The sequence below is a fragment of the Monodon monoceros genome, unplaced genomic scaffold, assembly GCF_005190385.1.
Source record: "Monodon monoceros isolate NGI ecotype Baffin Bay Population unplaced genomic scaffold, NGI_Narwhal_1 Super_Scaffold_19, whole genome shotgun sequence".
Classification (NCBI taxonomy): domain Eukaryota; kingdom Metazoa; phylum Chordata; class Mammalia; order Artiodactyla; family Monodontidae; genus Monodon; species Monodon monoceros.
The window spans coordinates 75,499,400-75,522,974 of record NW_021703775.1 but is presented as its reverse complement, the minus strand read 5'-3'; the positions used below and the strand labels follow the sequence as shown (position 1 = coordinate 75,522,974).

The window sequence follows — 23,575 nt, the reverse complement described above, 5'->3', positions numbered from 1 at the left end:
CAAAGAAACTATCATTTCTCCCATGTTTAAAAAAATCCTCTTTTCACTCTTCCCCTATAGCTACTACCCCCATTTCTCTGCTCCCCTTTCCAGCAAAACTCCTTTAAAAGCCATTGGTATTCACTGTGGTCTATTTCTCTCCCACTCTTTCTTAAACTCATGCCAATCAAGCTTTGCCCCACTGCTGCACTGAAACCATTCCACTCAACATCATCAGTGATCTCCACATTGCTAAGCTCAATTGTCAATCTTTTTTTTTTTTGCAGTACATTTTTTTATTGGACTGTAGTTGCTTTACAATGGTGTGTTAGTTTCTGCTGTACAACAAAGTGAATCAGCTATATGTATACATATATCCCCTCCGTCTTTGACCTCCCTCCCACCCATCTAGGTCATCACAGAGCACTGAGCTGAGCTCCCTGTGCTATACAGCAGGTTCCCACTAGCTATCAGTTGTACACATGGTAGTGTATATATGTCAATCCTAATCTCCCAGTTCGTCCCACCCCCCCTTCCCCCACTGTGTCCACATGTCCATTTTCTTCATTAAGAAAGGAGTGATACACTTTCTTCACTTGGCTTTCCATATATCACACTCCCTTGTTTTTTCTATTAGCTCACGCATTTCTCTTCTCTCCTTTGATATTTTCTCTTCTTTTTATTGATCTTTTAATATTGGAGTGTCCCAATGTTAAATCTTTAGTCCTCTCCTCTATCTACACTCATTCTCTTGGTTATCACATCCATTTCCACAGTTTTAAATACCTTCAATAAACGGCTGACTACCAGATTTAAATCTCTAAAACAGGTGTTGCTTCAAAACTCCGGACTAGCCTATCCTACCCTTAACATTTCCACTTAGATATCTAATAAACATCTCAGATTCAGTATGTCTAAAACCAACTCCTGATACCAACTACGTTAGTCAGCTCAGGCTGCCATAATAAAAAACCACAGACTGGGCTCAAACAGCAGGAATTTATTTCTCACAGTTCTGGAGAATGGAAGTTCCAGATAAGGGTGCCAGCAGGGTCACTGTCTGGTGAGAGGTCTCTCCGTGGGTCGCAGATGGCCACCTTTTCTGCGTGTCCTCACATGGCCTTTTTCCTCAGTGTGTGCAGATCTTTATCTTGTTCTTTCCTCTCCACCATCTATTTCCAACAATCAGAGTGATCCTTTTAATCACAAGTCAGATCTTACTCTCTCATTTCATTCAAGTCTTTGTTTCAGTCTTAATTTTTCAATGACCCCTACCCAGACCACCCTATTTAATATTAAAACCTCCTCCTCCACATACATTGCCCCTCTCCCTCACCCCATTCTGCTTTTATTTAACATCTTCTAACATATTATATAATTCACTTAATTGTAATGTCTATTGTTTATGTCTGCCTTGATTAGCATTTAGGATCTATAAGAGCAGTAAATTCTGTCTATTTTGTTCACTGACATATTCTGAGTGCCTATAACAGTGCCTTATACATAGCAAGTACCCAATACATATTTTGGATGAATTAGTAAGTTAATTCTATTCTTATATTAATGAATAATAATAAGTATTTGAGCAACTGTTCATGACAGTGCTTAGTTAAATATTAATTGTCATCATTTATTAAATGCTTACCATGTACCAGGCACTCTGTTGGACAGCTTACAAACTTTATAATTCTGATAAAAACCTTGAAAGTCAGGCCTTACTATCAACAATTTGGAGATGAAGAAACAGAGAATCTAAGAAATTATAATGAGTTGCAGCCAGATCTATCTGTCTTCAAAACCCCATGCTTCTTTCTGCTACAATATGCTGCTTCTGCTTTCAGTTTATTTGTTTCACACCCTTTTTGGAAATGCAGGGTATGATGTAACCAAAAGTCATAACGTTGCATTTATTTTCATCTCTTGCCCGACTCCTTTTCTACCGAAAAACCAAAACCCAATCTGCTGATTATGTCTCCATATGTCAGAGAAAGAGGTCCACGTTTCCCATAGTACTCAAGTCAGAGGGAAATATTTAAAGAACTAAGTATTAGATCAGAAAGAAGAACTTTCAACATAGACTCTTAAACATCAGTGAAACTGAAAATTAGCACATAGTTATCAGGAGAAATACTTTTATTTCTCCATTTTGCTTCAGAATAGAAAGTTAAGGCAGGCATATTCTGTCAGAATTTCCAAAACTGAAAAGACTTTCATGGCTGAAGGTCGAGGAATGTGAAAAATTTAAAAAGAATATTGAATCTATCTATTCAACAATCCTTTTAAAATGTTTTTTGAACTCCTATCACTAAATAAATTTTACCTCTTATAAATCTGCAATTAGGAATGGGATGAGGTAATAATCAATTCATCATAAACTCATTTTTAGGGACTAACTAATGTTAAATAAAATCCTTTCTCACATATAAGAACATTGTCAAATATGACATTACTTCTATTTTGTCCAATGACGACTTGAAAAAAATTTTAATAAGGTCATGCTTTAAGTTTTTTAATTATATGTTCAATGTAATAAATTTAGAAACTTTTCCACCTGTTTGTCAAGCTAGGCTTCAGCATAAATAAAACTATGGTTAAAATATATACATATATGTTTAAAGTGACAAGAAATGTGGACATGAACATAAATGGATTGTTTTGTGCAACATTTAAACTATTACATAATTTTATATGTCTGAGTTAAATATTCATGTATTGATAGATTTATTAATGTCTCATTTATTTGCAATCTTCTTTTTAAAACCCAGCACTAGCAAGGTGCTAACATTTAACTAATGAGTAATGGAGACAAGATATTCAGAGTTCATCAAGAGCCCATAAACCTTACCATCACTTAATGTCATGCCATGCCTTTAATGTTTAATATAAAAATATTTTTTAATTGAGGAAATTAAATTTAACATTTTCATTAAATTTTTTTAATTTTAGCTAATGCCCTAAATTATGAATACTCAAAATATAGATTCATAAATAGAATTGTAAGCATGTAGAAATGTTTTAACATTTAAAGATTAAGATACTATGCACTGGGCTTCCCTGGTGGTGCAGTGGTTGAGAATCTGCCTGCTAATGCAGGGGACACGGGTTCGAGCCCTGGTCTGGGAGGATCCCCCATGCCGCGGAGCAACTAGGCCCGTGAGCCACAACTACTGAGCCTGCGTGTCTGGAGCCTGCGTTCCGCAACAAGAGAGGCCACGATAGTGAGAGGCCCACGCACCGCCATGAAAAGTCGCCCCCTCTTGCCACAACTAGAGAAAGCCCTCTCACAGAAACGAAACACAGCAAAAAAAAATTAATTAATAACCTCCTACCCCCAACATCTTCAAAAAAAAAAAAAAAGATGCTATGCACTATGATTAGATACATAACTCTACTTTTTTGGATTTCTTCCTTTCTACTTAGTCTGTGAGATTTAAGAAAAAAAAGAGAATTGACTTTATTTTTATTTAACTTTTAAATGTATAACTCCTGTTTCTCCCCAACCAGGTTGTCAGCCTCATGAGAGCAACCAAATTTGATATTCATTGTATATCCAGGAGTTATCCTGATGTCTTGCATACTGTAGCACTCAAAAGAAAGGAGAATAAAAGGAAGAAAAGAAGAAAAGCAACATTAAAGCAGACAGCAGTTATAAAGTTAATGGAAGGAGCATTAGCCTTCATTTCAGTTCAACAGAATTTACTATGTGACAGGTACTGTGTTAGGATCTAAAGTCTTATAATCTGCTTACTTGAAAAAGTCTCTTAAACTAAACATTAGTTTCATTATCTGGAATGGGGATGAAAATGGATTGGTAAGAAGATTTAATGATGCAAAATATAGAATGCACTATAAACTTTTCAAAAACTATACAAATACACATAAGGATGATAATGATAAACTAGTTACTAAGTATTTTGCAAATTTAATTTCAAGTATAATCTCAATTACTTTCATAATTCTATCTCAGTTTAAAACTTATCACCTTGATATACTGTCTTTGTAAGAAAAAGCTGTTAAGCAAAGAACTTTACATCCAATTTCTAACAAATTCCCAAGCAGTTTTCAAAGACACATAGGAATGTGTTAGCCATAGCTAAGAATTCTACCATAAAATCAGTTTGAGTCAAAAACTGGAAAGAGTTGCAAATATGAGAGTTTTTTCCCTTCTGTTGTTATGAAATTATGATGTCACTCATGTGATAAGAAAGGAAAACTAAGCAAAATATTTTTAAATAAAGAGAAGTTCAAAAGTGCTATATATAACACCATGAATGTACTTAATGTCACTGAAATGTATACCTAAAAATGATTAAAATGGTAAATTTGTATTATGCATATTTTACTGCAATAAAAAAACTGCTATATCCTTTTTAAATTTGTTTTATAGTAAAAGGACTTCCATGGAACCTGGCACAGAACATTACACATGTTAAACTGAATTGGCCAAACATGTATAATGGTTGAATTGTGCCTTAATAAAGAAAGTGTCCTGGAAAGTAAATATTTAAAACAAATGCAGACTTCAAAGCATAAGGGTAAATATTCCTCAGCCTATGCTTCATATGTGGAATCCTTTAAGGCAGGATACCCTATTAGTAACTTTTTTATTTATAACCTATAAGTGATGGTAAAAACTCCTTTCTAAAATATTAATAATAACTATTAGTAATTACATGCTTGCCATGTACCAGGAGCTGTGCTAGACATTTCATGTATATTATCTCTAATGTTAGTCCCATGAAAATCGATCACATAACCCTTACTTCACTCCACTAGTCCCCATAATCACAAACTTTAGAGCTACTAAAACTTCTTTTTTCAGGTGTGGAAAACAGATCACTTCCATAGTATTGTCTTTATAAAAGACCTCAGAAAATCCAAGCAATCATTCTTATGATATAGAATAGGAATTAATTTAAGAGGGAGTTCCTTACAAGTCAGGTAGGCCCAAACCATTCCATGGGCAGGTTCCCTTAAAAGGATGGCTCCTGTATAGAAAGAATGATGAGTAATATGATCTGAGTTTTACAAATGAGAGGATTTATAGAAATGAGGTCATTTATTCAGTTCCAAACTCATCATATGCCCTCAGTAAATGTTTGTTGAGAGCATGAATAAATGAATGAGTTAGGAAACAGATCATATACTTCCTACTTGAGATACATGAGAGATAATGATGATCACTACCCTAAATCTTTATTCTTTTTCTTTTCCATCATCCTTTAATAGCAATTAAAAGTTGCTAAAGTACCTAAAAATATTTCACATTCTTTTTTATCTACATTCAATATCTTTCCCTCTTGGTATTTCTCCTTTTATTTCCAATTAGTAACCCACAGGGTGTTTCATTTGCAGAACAACAGAATATCAGAAGTTATTTCAGTGATCACAATATACCAAATGAAGAAACATTTGAAAGCCAAATGAGGCTACATGACATATTCAAGGTCAGGCAGAGAGAGTCAGAATGAAATCTCAAATCTCCTATTATATTAGTTGTTTAATGGATTTTGCCTCTAAGATTTTTTGGGGGTGGTGGTGGGTGTATTATTTTTATTGAAGTATAATTGATTTACAATATTATATTAGTTTTAGGTGTACAACATAGGGATTCAATATTTTTATAGGTTATACTCCATTTAAAGTTATTACAAAATAATGGCTATACCTGCCTCTTAGATTTTATTAGCTAAATTTGTATACTCTCTTAATCTGGAACCATGATATATATGTGAATATTCCACACAGTAGTTGGCAAACTGATGGACATTTATTGGGTCTAAATACATACTTATTAATACATACTTCTGTTAATACTTGATGGTTATTAACATTCATGTAGTCACAGAATTGGAATTACTAATAGTATTTGGTTGTCCATGCAGCACATCATAGGGCATTCATTATACATCACAAAAGTAACACATTAAAATATTCCCTTATATTGGTTAGTGGTTTTGATTTCCACTTAGTAGAAACTTTCTAGGCCTAGCATAGACTTTTACAGCTCTATCTTAATGTTGACCATTTAGTCTCTGGTGCATTTTGGCTCCTAAGTGCAGCTCTTGCTAACAAAATAGAAGATAAAACTTCCTTTGGAGCAATTTTGTCATGGCTTAAAGTGCTTTGAAATGTCTCTGTTCAAAAAGAAAAGCTTTTGTTAATGTTGACAGTATAATTCCTTTAAAGAATCTCCAAAAAGAAAATCTATGAGAGAAACACTTTCAGAAGTTGATAGGTAGACACAGCCACAATTTAAAATGAACTATAATTAGTCCCTTTTTCCCTAAAAGAAACTGTATTGATAGAAGGTGAAGGCCTAAGATATTTGAAACCTAAGTCTTCTCATATAAGATCCCTGGCTAGAAAAGTTAAGATTATAGGAAACTTAAATAAATACTGCTAAGTGAAAGAAGCCAGGGTGCAAATATGTAAAACATGACTCCAACTATATGATATTATCGAAAAGGCAAACCTATAAATACAGTAAAAAGATGAGTGGCTGTCAGAAGTTGTGGGCATGGGGGAGTGAAGAGGGGTGAATAAGTGGAGCAGAGAGGATTTTTAGGGCAGTGAAACTATTCTGTATGGTATTATAACAGTGAATACATGATTTTATGCATTTGACAAAACTCACAGAACTGTACAACACAAAGTATGAACTCTAATGTAAATTGTAAATTTTAGTTAATACTAATGTATCAATTTTGGTTCAACAATTATAGCATATATACCACAGCAACACAAAATGTTACAGGGAAACTGGGGAGGGGGAGTGGGTAGTAGTATACAAAAACTCTGTACTTTCTATTTAATTTTTCTGTAAATCTAAAACTATTTTAAGAAATAAGTCTATTAATTTTTTTAAGTTAGTATTATAAAAATATTAATGGTTATAAAACTATACTCTCATTTCTTAACAAGAGTTTTAATCTAGCATGAGAGTGTTATATATCTTCAGATAAACACATGTTCAGCTGCATACAACTTTATAACATTGTATATTCGTGAATCGTAGGTGCTATTACACTTTCTATGTATACAGCACCTTCGAAAATATTCCTAGATGCAAGTCCAACTTTGTGGCATTCTAATCAAAATATGTTCACTTAAATAAATTTCTTTCCTGTCAAAAAAGTTTTAATTATTAAATAAAAGTTTAAAAAATATATGTGATTTAAGTCTGTTTTAGAGAAATAAATCAGTATGTACACAGAATTATACATTGAGCTAATTTCTATACCACTCTGCAACATGCAAATTAAAATTTTCTATCCATAAGTTTGTCACTCCCAAAATAGGAGGAGATGTAGATGTGTAGAGAAATTTTGTGAAAGTATATAAAATGTTTGAGCAAAATGCTACTAAATTGATTAGAAAATGAAGTAGCAGCTGGAAGACTCTGATCCACCCAGCAGGCTATGAAAGAACCCTTTGTTCTGCCCCATTACAATAAGCTGCCTCTAAATTTTGGTTATTCACACGAAGTCCATATGTCCTATAGCAAGTTGTCCTACTCATAAAGGTACTTGATGGCTGATAATGACAATAACAGTAATGCTGAGGGTAATCATTCCAAGTGTAGCATTTAGAATAGTGGTAGATTTGTGTGGTATTGTTTTGTGAAACAAACTTTAAAAGACACAAAATATAATTTTATAAAACATTGATTTTTGCCTATAGGTGAAAGTACATAAAAATTTCACAAAGTTTTGCTGAAAATCAGCGTTATCAAGAATAAACAATAAGGGGCTTCCCTAGTGACGCAGTGGTTAAGAATCCGCCTGCCAATGCAGGGGACGCTGGTTCGAGTCCTGGTCCGGGAAGATCCCACATTCTGCGGAGCAACTAAGCCGTGCGCCACCACTACTGAGCCGCGTGCCACAACTACTGAAGCCCACGTGCCTAGAGCCCGTGCTCCACAACAAGAGAAGCCACCGCAATGAGAAGCCCGCGCACCGCAACAGAGTAGCCCCCACTCGCCGCTACTAGAGAAAGCCCGGACGCAGCAACGAAGACCCAATGCAGCCAAAAATAAATTAATTTTAAAAAAAAAGTGTGTAAATTAATTTAAGTAGGTGTTGTTTGTTTTAAAGGGCATTTATACAAGCCTTGTGAGGAAAAAGTTGGGTTCTGCTTTGAAGCTGGCCTAAATTCTGAGGGAGACAGAGTAAACAAGAAAGAGCCAAAGACAAAAATGTCAAAAAGCCCCACTGGATTTAGCTATATTCTCTTCTGCAAACTAAAAAGGCTACAAACTTAGTAGATTTATCAATAAAAATACAAAGCCAAGCATAAAAAATCATGAAATAAATGCTATATTAATATTCAGCATATAATCAATAAACGTTTTTGAATACAAGACACTGATAAAGTGCTCTAGAGACTAAAAAGAAGTTCCTAATATGATGCCTATGCACAAGCTTAGATAGGTGAAGAGATAAATAGTATGACAGGTGTAATAAATGTTTTATGAGTGAATTTTTAAAGAAAGCGCTAATGTTATTTATGGTTCATAGTAATTATAACACATTCAAATAGTTGGAGAAAGCATTATAGAGATTGTAATGTGAGGCTGGATAAGATTTAAATAGGCAAGAGAGGAAAGCACTTTAAGAGTGGAAAGAGCATTAGTAAAATGGGAAAATATTAGCTGGAGAAAGTGAAGCATTAACAGACTAGTTTAGTTATAGGGAAGCTGTGGGGTGATCACCCAGAAAGTTACATTAGGTCAAGTCACATTATAAAAAGAATGGAAAAGGATGAATAGGTCAGAGAACTCCTTAGGAAAAGAAAGCAGCAGGATTTGATAGCACGAAATAAATGTCAGGTAGAAGAGTGAATGATGACTGATAGGATTTCGGATATGAGTTGAAGTTATTGACCTGTAGCAATGTGGAAATTAGAGCAGTGTCCGATAGCAGTTAGGCACCTTGGCCCTGAAGCAGGCTGCCTGGGTTTAAATTCTAATTTTTCAGTTAATACTTTTTGAACTTAGACCAGTTATTTAAACTCACAATGTAAAAGAGATAGAAATCTGTGAGGTTATTTAAGGATTAAATGATTTAATATATGTAAAGATTTAGAATAGCTCCTGACTCATAGCATACATCTAATGGATATTAGGTTTCCTTATTATTGTTATACAATTGAAATTAGAATTTGAGAAAGATATAATTTGGCACCTAAACCATAAATTTGGTATGGTAAATGATCCCATCAAATTGAGGAAATTTCTAAGGAACACAATACAGAAGTAAAAAGCAAAAGTCTATGGGCTAAACTTTGGAGTTTGCTTATATCTAAAAATCAGAGAGTTAAAAAAAAATAGTATGGTCAGGAAAATAAGAGGTAGTGTATTATCACAAAGCAAAGGTATCATAGGTGCTAGGCAGCTAGCAATGCAAAGAAATAAGAGAAAAGGCACTCTGAAAAATGGCCAAAGTCCTCAGTGACTCTTAAGAGTGTTTTTTCTAGTGAAGGAGGCAGGGAAGGACAAAGAGAAATAAAGACTCTGAGAAGAGAAGGGATATGTATATATATATACATGGAAGATTACAAAATAACTGAGTAGGAATTGGAGCTACTGAATGTAGAGCAATGACATAAGGGAAAGAAAAGGCAACGGCAATTAGCCAGGCAGCAGAATCAGTCACAAAGATTTCTTAAGAAGAAGGAGACATACGGATTATGTAATTAAGTATGTCAATAAAATTATGTTTATTGAAATATAAATATTATGTTAAATTGGTATTAAGACTATCTTTAAAAGTTAAATCAGAATTACTATAGTTGCTTTAAAAATGGTTATTTTAGTCAAAATGTCAGATACACTAAACCCATTTGACTTTTCATATTTCAGTTTCTTTAGCATTAAGTTTTTTCTCCTCTTAATCTCAAATTTTTAACATGTTGAAATACATACATTATTGAATTTATTAAGTATTCTGTAAAAAAAAGTATAGTTACAGAACAGATAACAACTAAAAATACTTTATGTGCTTATTAATAATAAAAAGTTATTGTTTCATAGAAATATGTAGGGGCAAGGAACTGTTAACAGTTGTTTCCTCCATCAAGAAAAATCGGATCGCTGAGTGTCAAAAAGTAAGAGAAGGACTTATATTCACTGTTTCTTTTTTTTCTTTATCCTTTGTATTTTGTACCATGTCTAGATATTAACATTTCAAAAACAAATAAAATTTAAAAGACTATTTGAAGGAAAACATAAAAGTAAAAAGGCAAAAATAAATAAAAACTTGTTCTAATAGCTGTTTTTTTTTTTTTTACTAATGCAAAGGGAATACGTACTTAGACAATTTAAATGTATTAAACTGATTTTATAAAAAATTTAAATGGGATAAGAGATAGGACATTGAATTTTGAGAAGTATTTTTATAATTGTTTTCAAAATTATTTAGAAATTATATATGCTTTTACTTTGTTCTACCTTATTTTTCTCTTCATAAAAAAAAGAGGAAGACATTTAACATTCTGACAAGCTAAGCAGCCGAATTTCTGAAGAAAGATACACAGTAAGCGATCTAGATTCAAGCTTTGTTTTGACATCTTTGGCTCAAGAAGAAAATGCAACAAAGTATAGCAAAGAAAAGGGAAGAGAACTTTAAATGCCAGGACTCGCAGAACTATGTGCCTCAAGAAGAAAAGTTTAATCAAAGTGATACATTTAAGACAAAACTATTCTTGTTCACTTTGTTGATTCTTGCATTCAGCTAACACTTATTGAATACTTACTGTGTCAAGCCAGTTCCTAGGCACTGGAAACACAGTGACAAATAAGAAAAACTTTTGCCCTCCCAGAGTTTAAAATTTAGTGAAAAAGGCTGACAATAAACAAGATAAATAAGTAAAATACATAGTCTGTTAATGGCAAAGTATTAAGGAGGAAAAAATAAAAGCACGGAAGGGGCATATGAATGTTAACAGGAAGAAAAAGCCACACTGAGAAAGTGACATTTGAATAAAGTTCTAAGGAAGCGAGTGCCCGCAAGCTATACAGGTATTTTAGGAACAAGCATTCCGGGAAAAGAAAGCAAGTGAAGAAGCCCTGAGGCAGGGACATTCCTAATGTATCCAACAAACAAGGTCACTGTGGTTTCAGTAGAATGAAGAAGGGGAAAATAGTAGAGAGGAGTTTAGGGAATTGAGAGCGTCAAATCATCACATACCCTTGTACATGAAAGTAAGAATTTCGGCGTTTTCTCTGAGTCAGTCAGAAAACCTTTGGAAAGTTTTGAGCAGAGTTGTGATGTGCTATGACATATCTTAAAGAATCATTCTGGCTAATGTGTTCAGAATAGATTGAAGGGGAGCAAGTACTAAAAGCAAGGAGACCAACTGGGACTCTACTGCAATCATCCTGGCAAGAAAAGCTAAAGCCAACAGGATTTGGCGGTGGGCCAGCTGTGCGTAGTGAGAAAAAAATGTCAAAAATGACTCCAAGATCTCTAACCTGAGTAACTGAAAGAATGAAGTTACCACTCACTGAAATGAGAAAGCCTGTGGGAGGAGGGGTTTGCGGGGAAATATCAGGAGCTCAGTTCAGGACACTTTAGGTTTGAGATGCCTATTAGACATCACAGTAGAGATGCTGAGTAAACAGTTATGAGTGAAGTTAAGGGAAGAGGTCCTCAAGGCTTCTTCTTTTTTATTTATTTATTTATTTATTTATTTATTTATTTATTTATTTATTATTTTTGGCTGCATTGGGTCTTCATTGCTTCCTGTACTTGCAGAGAGCGGGGGCTACTCTTCGTTGAGGTGTGCAGGCTTCTCATTGCGGTGGCTTCTCCTGTTGTGGAGCACAGGCTGTAGGCGCACAGGCTTCAGTAGTTGTGGCTCGTGGGCTCTAGAGCGCAGGCTCAGTAGTTGTGGCGCATGGGCTCAGTTGCTCTGCGGCATGTGGGATCTTCCCAGACCAGGGTTTGAACCCGTGTCCCCTGCATTGGCAGGCAGATCCTTAACCACTGCGCCACCAGGGAAGCCCAAGGCTTCTTCTTTTTTTTTCTTTTTTGAATTACGTGTGCTCAAAATTATAAAATTTATTAAATTACAGAAACATAATTGTAGAGACTTTTAGACTATGAGTTTATTCTTTTGCCCGTACCCCGGATAGGTAAAATAGTTTAATGACTATTTCTTCTCAGTTTGCTGTTATAGCATGTGCCCATGCTTAAAAACAAAAACAACAGCAACAAAAACATGAAATGGGAATATGTGAAGGACAGCTTCAGTGATATATTTTACAACTATATGGAAAAAATATAATTTAGAACCCTTCTGGTATCTTTATATCCTAGTCCCCGTAGCGCAAAAGATAATTTTTAGTAGTATAAATTCTGTCACAAACTACTGTATGTCTATGTAAATATGTATAATGTCTCTGTTATTAGAAAATTTTCCCAAACTGATGGCTGACTCTACAAATATCCTTTCATGTGGCCATTTAGATGGAACTAAAGATCAACTTTACTACATATTTTGTTTTCTATTTTGATTAACTAAATAATGTTAAATGGATGACATTAACTTGGAAGTTTGCATACTTAAGGCACTGACTATCAACATAACTTTTTCAAGTTGATTTAATGGAAGGCTCTGCTTCTCTTCTCATGCTCACTGTTAATGCATCCAAAAGCTTGTTACTTTAAACTGAAGTAACACAGAGATTTATTCTAAGGTTGAATAAAAGCAAGTATTTTTTGAAGTGGCTTTCATCCTTTGAATATTTTTCTTCTGATCTGAAAGCATTCAACTTTTACATTTTAAGAACAAACATAAAAAGAACAATGTGGAGAGAGGGTGGATTTCAATTTTAAATGTCTTCTACCATAGCCCTCAATGCAGACTCTTCAAACCTGGCTATGAAGACAAAAGCAAAAGAGCCAAAATGCTACTTCCCTCCTATCCTCCAACTTTCTAATTCCAGAGACAAGAATTCACAGAACTAGGGAGAAGAGGGAAGGTGGGGCCTGTTTCTGTGTGCATATGTGTGTTTGGGTAGGTGGTATTGGGGGAAGGTGTACTTGAGTAATGACACTAGCACGAGCAAATTTTCCATTTGAGGAGGTGTAATCTTCCTCAAAATTTTAATGAGAAAAGCTCTACAAATCAAAGTAGTAGTGGGGTAGTGGCATGGAAAACCACTGCAGCAGTATGTGCTAGGAATTTAAACTTACCACGTAGTTCAGAGTGTGAAAGAACCAATAGTGATTGTAAATTTATATACTATTTATTAGAGAAAGAATGAAAGCATATATAAAACCTCCTAAAATTAGGAATAAGACTGGAAGCACAAAAACTTGCCCTAGAGAAACTTATAGGAGAACAAAATTCAGTATTCACACACAGCAACAAGGAATAGGGAAAAGGACAAACCTTGGTTTGTGAAGACAAACCTTGATTGTGATGAGATCTGCCTTGTATAAAGATAAAAGAAAAATCCAACATGGGACTTATAATAATAATAAAAAGAAGGAAAAGGAAGATGAGGACCCATGTAGAAAAAGAGTTAAAGGAATATCTTCATCAGACTCAAAGGAATAGGCATACTCCTAAAGATAACCTAATTCAGGATACAGGAAAAAACTTAAAGAACAAGTCAAACATTCTAAATAGTTATTAATTATTGAGTATTTCCTATGTATCAGTATATTTTTATTCATTACTGAGGAGTTCTATCAGAGCTGTTATAAATATATCACATGTATTAGCTCATTTAATCATCACATGATCCCATGAGATATTATTATCCCCTTTTTAGATATAAAGATTTTCCCAAGATCATAAAGCTATTAAGAATTCAAAAAGGGCTTCCCTGGTGGCACAGTGGTTGAGAATCTGCCTGCCAATGCAGGGGACACGGGTTCGAGCCCTGGTCTGGGAAGATCCCACATGCCGCGGAGCAACTAGGCCCGTGAGCCACAACTGCTGAGCCTGCGCGTCTGGAGCCTGTGCTCCGCAACAAGAGAGGCCACGACAGTGAGAGGCCCGCGCACCGAGATGAAGAGTCGCCCCCGCTTGCCGCAACTGGAGAAAGCCCTCGCACAGAAACGAAGACCCAACACAGCCAAAAATAAATAAATAAATAAGAATTAGAAATGCATTAAAAAAGTACATTAATATTAAAAAAAAAGAATTCAAAAAGACATAGCTATTATGAGCAGGTATAGAACTTTATTCATTCGTATACTCAAATAATATTTTATGGGTACTTACAAGGGGCAGGTACTATTCTAGGCACTGGGGATATATTAGTGGGGGGAGGGGAAAGAAACCTGTCTTCAAGGAGCTTGTATTCCAGCAAGATATAAATTATATAGTGTGTGAGAAGGTGATGAGTTCTGGGGGGAAAACCAGAAATTAGAGCAGGATATTGAAGTTAGAAAGTACCTGGTGAGGGATCAAAATTAATGTATAGAGCTGAGTTTGAAATGGTTTTTAATGTGTCTGAGAACCTTGGCTTGTAATACGATAATTTAATCCAGTCATATTTATTTTGTGAAGTGATACGTCAGTCTTCCTTCTGTCATTGTATGCTTTTTGATTTTTATCTTTTCTTGATGCTTCCCTCTTTCCTTACTTTTTGCTAAGTAGCCCACTTTATTGTTATTTCTCTGCCAAGTGTTTTGAAAAGTATTACTCTACTAATGGTTACCTTTAAATTATGTATATCATTTATTTCCTCTATGTACAGAAACTAAGCTCCACAAGGCCAGTCTTATACATGTCTTCTTACGTATTCTATTACTGAGCCTGATACAGTAGCAGGAGTATCAAAATATTTTTGTTTTATGAATAAACAAGTTAATAGTAGGTAATAACTACATGATCATAATTCTGCTCTGGGGCCAAAGATAGACTCTGGAGGAAGAAACTAAAACTAGAAAGTGAATACAAAGAAAGGTGAAAAAATTGCTACAGAAGAGAGTGCCTCTATCCCAATCCTGACTAAGTGATCTTGAAAAACGTACCCATCCTCTTTGCACTTCTGGTTTTTTTTCACTTTAAAAATAGGGAGAGTGGATTTGAACAGTGGTTCGTTACCTTTTTGTGAGTCATAGATCCTCTTGAGAAATCAATAAACACTAGCAATGTTCTCCACAAAAGCTTTATATACATAAACTTATGTCAACATAAGTTGACATATTTTATAAGATTATGAAAAGCCTTTAATGTGAACATTGTTTTTTTATTATTTTTTATTTTTTGCCGTACGCACTGTTTGAATCTGGCCACCCACTGTTTGAAAGGCCACTCACTGTTGTGGCCTTTCCCATTGTGGAGCACAGGCTCCAGACGCGCAGGCTCAGCGGCCACAGCTCACGGGCCCAGCCGCTCTGCGGCATGTGCGATCTTCCCGGACCGGGGTCCGAACCCGTGTCCCCTGCATCGGCAGGCGGACTCTCAACCACTGCGCCACCAGGGAAGCCCCGAACATTGTTTTTTTAATGTGAATATTGTTAATGCAATATGAAACACTAAAGAAATATTTTATAACATTTAAAGGTAGATACACACATTAGATACGTACACACAAAACCCTCTCCATATTTTATAATAAAGAAAGCCCAAAACTCCTAAGCTGGAAGGAAGCATTTATCCAAAGAAAGAAACAGAAGATTTATAGATGTGAAATGTTTTGAAGTATTAAAGTCCAATACCTTCTTCTAAGTTCTCGTCACATATTTATTGCAGATAGGGATGAAGTTGTTTAAGCTTAGCTTTTCTTGACAAACCAATTCTGATTGGTCGACTGCATGTCTTAAGAGGTAGTAGTCTTGAAATTCCATATGAAAAGTTACCACCTAAAAGTATAAGACAATAAAAGTACATAAGGGAGTAAAAATCAGTCATAGTTTCTGTGCTTAAAAATTTTTACTAACTTCTAATCATGATACTAGCAACATTTACTGAGTCACTGAGCTAAGTGCTTTGAATGCATTACTTAACTTACTCCAATCTCCGTTTTTTAAAAGTGGAAAACTCAGCACAAAAAATTTAAGTAATTTGCCAAACATACAATAAAATAGCAGCTAAATAAAATCAGCATTCCAGTCAGGAAATCTGACCTAACAACAACAACAAAAACTATATAGGTTTTAAAGTTAACTTGATGCAGTGGTTGTAAAGACCATGTTGTTTTTCTATTAGAAGTTACTAGACTATACTGTTAATAATTACATTTGGCTTCTAATAGAGATTATTATCAATAATAGAGCACAAATGTATTTCATCTGTCATGTATCAATGGAGGGCTCTAATTTTGAAGTTTTTATTTAACATCACACTAACATTTTCTAAAAAGTTCAAAACATTTCATGGAGGTATATATGTTACTAAATCAGTTAACCAAACAAGCAGAGTCAATTACTCTTGATAATGAGTACCTCTCATTAACAAAATACCTCTTACTTTGAGTACTTTTTAAAAAATAAACAGTAGGGTACATATGTAAAGCTAAAAATGTATCAAGCTTTAATGAATTAGTGTGACCTTAACATAACAGCACATTATGCTAAAAACAGTGTAATCAACCTAACGTTAAATATGATAAAAGGTAAACAGCATGATTTCTATTAAGCTGAATCAAATAGAATCTGTGTGTATCTATGTAAACAATAATGAAATACAATACAAAATTTAGCTATATGTAAATAGAGAGAAAACACAAAAATAGCTATAAATCAGTTTATGATATTTTATTCAACATTAAAATTATAAAGTTAATTATAAAAATAGGAAAAATGTTTTGCTAGATTTTTTCATTTTTTTAAATGAAAAAGGATGGTCTAAAATAAAATTGTTGGATCATGAGTGATACACTAGATTTGGTTATAAATTAGGTAATTTCAGCAATTTATGCTAAGTGTACACCTTTATTATGAAATTATTGTTTCAGAAAAAAGCTATGATTAGTCTACTTGATTACTTTTTCAAAGTATAGCTTTCCTCTTTCACATTCTAATACAATAGATACTTCTGGTAATTTTGCAATGGATGGGAAATGGGAAATCACTGAACCAATTTGTATCAATAGCAGGTCTTTTGCAAAGCACATGACCTTAAACAGTCATTAAATTGTGGCTATAAGAATATGCTTCTTTGTCTCCTTGGATTTCCTACCTTTTTTTAAAAATAAATAATGATCCCTTTTATTATTGCTATATACTAGATTAACTTACTGCTTTGTATTGTGTAACAATTCTAAACATCCAAGCATAATACCAGAAATTGCTCATTTTAGAAATCAATGTTAAAGAAAAAAGTCATGAAGGTTGTTAGTGGTCTTTTAGAAATAATGCCAAGTCAGTTGTTTTCTAAATCCTTGTAACTCAAAGTTCCAGCTCAACTCAAAGTCTAGCAGCATCTCCATTTGCTAGGACCTTGATAGAAATGCAGAATCTTAGAGCCTACCACACAACAAAATCAGAATCATTTAATAAAACACCCAGGTGATTCATATGTCAGATGAAATAAAAACTCACTTGAGAGCTGTGAGTTTCAGTTTTATTTGGGGACTTACTGTGGACCATAACCCAAGATACAGCCTCTCAGATAGCTCTGAAGAGGTAAGGGAGGAGGTCAGCATATGTGTGATTTTGGAGAAGGGGTACCTGCAATCAGACACACATCTTGGTAGAAGGTTACTGCTAGTCAGGAGGAACAGATATCTTAATTATTTTAGTGCTTTTCTAAGTATGGGAAGATGCCAGAAATTGGATTCATACAATTTTCCCCTGAAAATATCTATCTGAAGGCCTGTTCTGCCAGTTTTTCCAGAGCACAGAATGTCTCATTCCTGATCTCTGCCCTGAACTCCTTTCAGGGTGTGCTACAGGTCAGCAAGTGCAGTGGCTAATGACTCAATCCTTGTAGAATCGGGTGACTAGTGACATTCTTTGGCTGACATATATCCACATTAAAATTAGAGAAGTAGGGCTTCCCTGGTGGCGCAGTGGTTGAGAGTCCGCCTGCCGATGCAGGGGACACGGGTTCGTGCCCCGGTCCGGGAGGATCCCACATGCCGCGGAGCGGCTGGGCCCGTGAGCCATGGCTGCTGAGCCTGCGCGTCTGGAGCCTGTGCTCCGCAACGGGAGACGCCGCAACAGTGAGAGGCCCACGTAACGCTAAAAAAATAAAAAATAAATAAAATTAGAGAAGTATTGGCGCTAAATGGTATATGAAGCACCTGGCACACTGGCTAGCTGGCATTTAACACGCTCAAAGTACTTGCCTTCTCCATACCACAAAGAGAGAAGAGAGACAAGGGGAAATAGGATACCCTGGAGATATTAGTAGTAAAAACTTTAATTGGAGGCATCATGATAACAAGTGGGTAGGTATCAATAACATTTCTGTACAATCAGAAGTTTTCCAATACCTTTAAAATCACCCTACATAAGCAGGCACCCACTCTCCCTAGGCAGTTAGTCCAGTATTATCCCCACTTCACAGTATCTCCCAACTTTTCCCTTACACTATGGATTTTAACAAGCCTCAGGAAGATCATTCCATTTTTATGCACTTTGAAAGTGGATTCAAAACAACGATCCTAACATAGTATTAAATAACTGTGGCTGACCTCACACATTATTTTTCATATTTTATAACAAGGAGGAACTTTTCCTTGTGAAGGCACAATAGACTATCATGGGTTCAGATATTTCCAACAAGTGTAACATTTCTTTCCCAATTTAGGCACATACTTTAATCTGCCTCAAATATCCTTTTTATTATCACAATTAACATCATGATGACAATATGGGTTTGTGCTCCCTAATCTTCCTTTATTCTATCAGAGAATATGTTCCTAAACCCAATTTCTTCCTTTCTTCCTGTCCTAGAAGAAACAAACCCTATCCTTTTCAGGCCAATTCCACCATCCCACTTTTAGTCTTAAAGAGTATTGTTCCTTTAATTATTTCCTTTATTCGTGGGAGAAGAAATTTCCCATGGGCTTTTGATCTTCCAAGGACTGAGATTAATTTTTAAGAGTACTTCATTGTAAGCTAAGAAAAGAGGAAATTATGCAATTCTGAAGTGTCTGAATAAAAGTACCAGGGACAGCAATTCTACTGATGAGAAGCCAGGAGAAATGCTTTGAGAAATGATGCATGACTGAAAATATTTTGGTAAATATACTTCACCTACATGATTATTATTTCTAGATCCAGTCTTATTGTATAATACCAGCAATTTCTGACCAAATGGAAACGTAGTTATTCAGAAAATAATTCCCTAATTTTAATCCAACTCTTACCTCACCCCCATTGGTACTGCAAGTTAGAACAGGTGTTAGACTTAGTGTGTCTCATTCTGATATTAAACGCCTCTTAGGCAAAGGATAAGGTTAGCTGTTTAACTTTTCTTCAGTTTGATTTTCTATAGTAAGCACAAGTTTAAACACCATAGTCCTAAATCATGTTAATATATGTAAATGATGCTAATTTCTTTCAAAATCACTACATAAAATGTACATATAAAGAGCCTCATAATCTTTCAAGAATAGAAAACAATGATAATAAACGTATAATTGGGAGTAACATCAACATAAATCCAACTTAGATAAATGCCTTTTTCATTTTTGCTAATTAATGTTACATACATTCGATGTGTATATTAGGTATATATATATATGTATATGTATATATATATATATAAAACACCTATTTTATCATATAGTTATTGCAATGCATCACTGCAAATATTTAAACAGTTTTAGAGTGCATTTTCTAATTACATTCTAAATGATATTTTAATTTTAGTTAATTTTTAACTATAGGAATTTGCATCAGTAAATTATTAATGTTTACAAAAGTATTAAATCATTGTATTTATTTGTTAACACAAGTATATTTTCCTCATGCTAAAAGTACAAAAATGCAATAATCATCTTAGAAAGTATTATAGAAAATAACTAAAAATCTTACCTCCTTTCAGTAAATAATTAAATTTTTCTTCCTTAAATTCATCAGAGAAAAAAGCTGGTCTTTCAGGTGAAGGTTTTTCACAATCTAAAAATAAAGATCAATGTGTTATAGCAAAAAGTAACTTTTATATAAAATATTAATACTATAAAAAAATTACTTTTTCAGGAATATTTCCTCCCACTGGCTCCTAATATTTAGATAAGTAAAACAGGACAAAGCTCCTTTTAAAAATTTCATCACTCGTTCCCATCAACTTCAGTATGTTATTTAATGTTTGAACAACCCTTTATAGAAAAATAATAATGCATCAATAAACATTGTCTTATACCTTATCTTCTTTTTTGCCAAAATTATATATTTGGCCTACAAAGAAAAAAAAAAGCAGCATTTTCTTTTAACTCAGAAAGTATATTTTAAAACTGATTTCATACCTTCCTTAGAAGTAGAGTAGAGTAATTCTTCCTCTGATGTTCTTAGACAGCAATATTCATTAGGAACTTCCTGTTCTCCATTTTTGGGTACTTTTTTCCATTTAAATAAACTTTGGTGTTTTTCATGCGTATTAGGCCCTGCTATCGTATCACAGAGCAAAGAAGATGAACATATTTTGTTTTCTGTACCCATTTTCAAACCTTTTTTAATCTCCGTTTTTACCTCCACATCATTATTTTCTACAAAGAAATTTTCTTGCCCATTGTTGGTTTCCACAGTGCTTAGAATTTCATTTTCCATACTAATTTCATGAAACATATGAAGTTCTTCAAGTACTAAATCAAATTTACTCTTCATCTCAAAATCGTTTACTGTTGTCAGAGAGTCTCTTGATAAACACTTGGCAGATAAGTCCTGAAAACATTCATTGTTCCCAACACTCAAATGAGTTTCAAACTGAAGATTAAAACATTCTGAAGAGTCATTCTTTGGATGAAAATGCTTTGAATTAGCTAACTCACTTTCTTGAAAAATATTCTCAGATTCATTTCTGTCAGCTACATTATTTCGATTAACATATTTAGTTTCTTCCACACCTACTTTCTTATTCATTAATGAAACTGGTTGCACAAAAAATATGCCTTCCGTTGAATAAAAACTCTTTTTCTCTTCCTTTTCTATCTTAATATCTTCATGAACTTGGCAACTGTTTGTTAAACTTTGTGCTGTGACTTTTACTTCCTCCTTCAAAATTAAGTCACATTTTTTTTCTTCAATTTCACTTATCAAGTCCCCAAAATTTAGCACCGGAGTTATAGTTGTCAGATTGGTTTGTTCATTGTGTTTTTTGTCATGGCTTGCCTGTATAGCCTGTTGCCTAATATTGAAGAAATCTTCAAATATGCATTTAAAATTAAATCTGTTGATCTTATTATGCTTTTGTTTTCCTTCAGAATATAAATCTTGGTTCTGCATATTTATTCCATAAGTTTTTTTATTAATATATTTCTGGATCTGTATAAATTGAGGACAAGACTCAACATGTGTTTTAACAGTTTTAGGACTACAGTGCACCCAGGTTCCCACACTCATGAGTCGTTCAGGACAACTCTTATTCTTGTAACTAATTTCTTTTGTCAAAAAAATTTCATCGATGTCATCAAAGTCCATTAAAAGGGGAATTTTTTCATATGTTTCAAAAATTGGAAAGTGTATGTTTTTAATTGTCATACTGGAGGAACTGATAAGTTTTCTCACTGTAACGTTTTTTGGATAATTCAAATATATTACCCATTTGAAAATGCATCTCTCTTCTAATTTAGAATCATTTTCAATTATTGTTAAAGAGTCAAAGTTATTGAGCAAAGATGTTATGTTGGTTTTCAATATAATATTTAGAAGGTCTAAAACACCGGTTTGTAAATATATGCTTAAAATGTCATTATTTCTATTGACATTCATATTCCTAGTTATTAGATTTTGAACATCAATTTGATTTTTACACTTCAAAATTCCATACCAGGTTAAGATATTACTATCTTTTTGATTTCCTGAAATACTTTTAAGGAAATAAAAAATTCCTGTAATGAAATTTTCAAAAATACTGCTTAAATGAAAGTCTTTTTGTGTAGTATAACATCTCAACTGTAGCATATTATCGTTTTCTCCTTTACCTTTGAACCAAAAAATTTTTATTGAAGCTTTTTGACTACCCAGTGTTTCTATCATGAGAGGCTTTGATTTTTCTTCATGTGTTTTCATGACTTCTGTATTGTGATAATTTTCTTTGCTTAAAAGATCTGTTTCTAATAATTGTTGCAAATTCAATATTTCTCCAGTTGGTTTCATATTTTCACATTTAGTTTTGTAACTATCCATAATCCAACAATTTTTCCTATTTTTTCTCAAAATATGTCTAATGTTACAGTCCCAGCTTTTCGATTTTTCTGATCTGGTAGATATGTAGCTGTCCAGGCATGTTTCTGCCTCTTCCCAATTTGCATTTTCTAGTTTTATAGTGAAATTCTTTGCAGAGTCTATTGCATCAGACTTGATACTACAGTGATTATAGTAGTGTAAACTGATCAAGTCTTTTTTTCTCGCACAAACATTTTGGTTGCTGAGTGACTGGTGGTTACATCCATAACATTCAGAAAAAATATTTTCTGCATCCACAACTTTTTTATCATCCTGTAACTTTTGCTTCTTAACATCAGGTCTATTTTGGGACCAGTGAATGTTTGTGAAATCCCTCACATATGCCTCATTTTTGTCATTTTTCTTCATTATTTCCTTTAAATAGACAGAAGGCATTTTGCTATTTAAATCAGTTGGAAACTCAGGGATACTTATCGTGCTGCTATCTCTGAAATAGCTGGGTTCGGCAATTTCCATGCTGGGCTGGGTTTGAGATTTTGACGTTTTTAGTGTAGATGCTGAAATGCTATTTTCTTTTTTATTTGATGGCATAACGCTGTCAGCTTTACATCTGTTCTTAATATCATGAAACGTTGATTTGGTTTCCCTGTAAAAGGTAACATCTAAAAATGAATTTTCTGTCTGTTTTGTGCAATTATTGTCTTTCTGGCTATTGTCTCTCCCCCGGGGTAAATATCGTTTTCCATCATCGTTTTTAATTGCCTGTCCATCATGTATAGAGACGTTGGGCAGCTGACCAGCCTCTGTTCCAGATCTATCACTGCAATGCACACCGAAGGACTCTCTGTCATACAGCCCTGGTTCACAAGACGTTCTAGAAGCCTTCAAACCAGAATCAAAACTTTGTGAGGGGAGAGACCGCAAACAACTCTTCATCTCAAATCCGCTATTTTGGCATACCAGATTACACATCTGCTTCTCACCGACAGATTTCTCCACACGCGAGTCTGTGGAGTTATCAAAAATCTCCTTAGCTGAAACCAGAAGCGCCTTGAAGGGTCTGGCCGACGACTCCCAGGCTTTTTCCACCTCAGACAAGCGAGGCACCAAAGGCAGCCTCCAGCCCGCCTCAGAAACACCACCGGGCTCCTCAAGACGGGGCCGCTTACTACGGGGTGGTGGGGAATCAGGGTCGTCAGGAGGCGGTAAAGGGGAAGCAGTCTCCCCGAGCTCCACAACCTGCGGCGCGCGCTGCGTGAACGACATGACAGCGAACTGAGGGAATCTGTCAGAGACTCCGGCCAGACTCGGGTCTCTCAGCAGGCGCAAAGTGG

General features: G+C 34.6%; 1 protein-coding gene across 1 annotated transcript; it reads right to left on the bottom strand.

Annotated features, from left to right (window-relative positions):
* Positions 1-1,118: 1,118 nt before the first annotated feature.
* Positions 1,119-23,507, bottom strand: RAD51AP2 (RAD51 associated protein 2). Its single transcript, XM_029231652.1, has 4 exons — positions 20,363-23,507; positions 19,932-20,015; positions 15,663-15,806; positions 1,119-1,151 (listed from the first exon to the last, which is right to left on the bottom strand). Exons 1-3 carry the CDS (start codon positions 23,505-23,507, stop codon positions 15,688-15,690), a joined length of 3,348 nt encoding a protein of 1,115 aa, XP_029087485.1. The 3' UTR covers positions 1,119-1,151; positions 15,663-15,687.
* Between the last annotated feature and the right edge of the window lie 68 nt (positions 23,508-23,575).

Excerpts from the sequence above, each read along its gene's own strand:
- RAD51AP2 (XM_029231652.1), bottom strand. The coding sequence starts at position 23,507 with ATGTCGTTCACGCAGCGCGCGCCGCAGGTTGTGGAGCTCGGGGAGACT. Across the intron at positions 20,016-20,362 it reads CTACTCTACTTCTAAGGAAG|ATTGTGAAAAACCTTCACCT; the intron begins GTATGAAATCAG and ends CTTTATTTTTAG. Across the intron at positions 15,807-19,931 it reads TAATTATTTACTGAAAGGAG|GTGGTAACTTTTCATATGGA; the intron begins GTAAGATTTTTA and ends TTATACTTTTAG.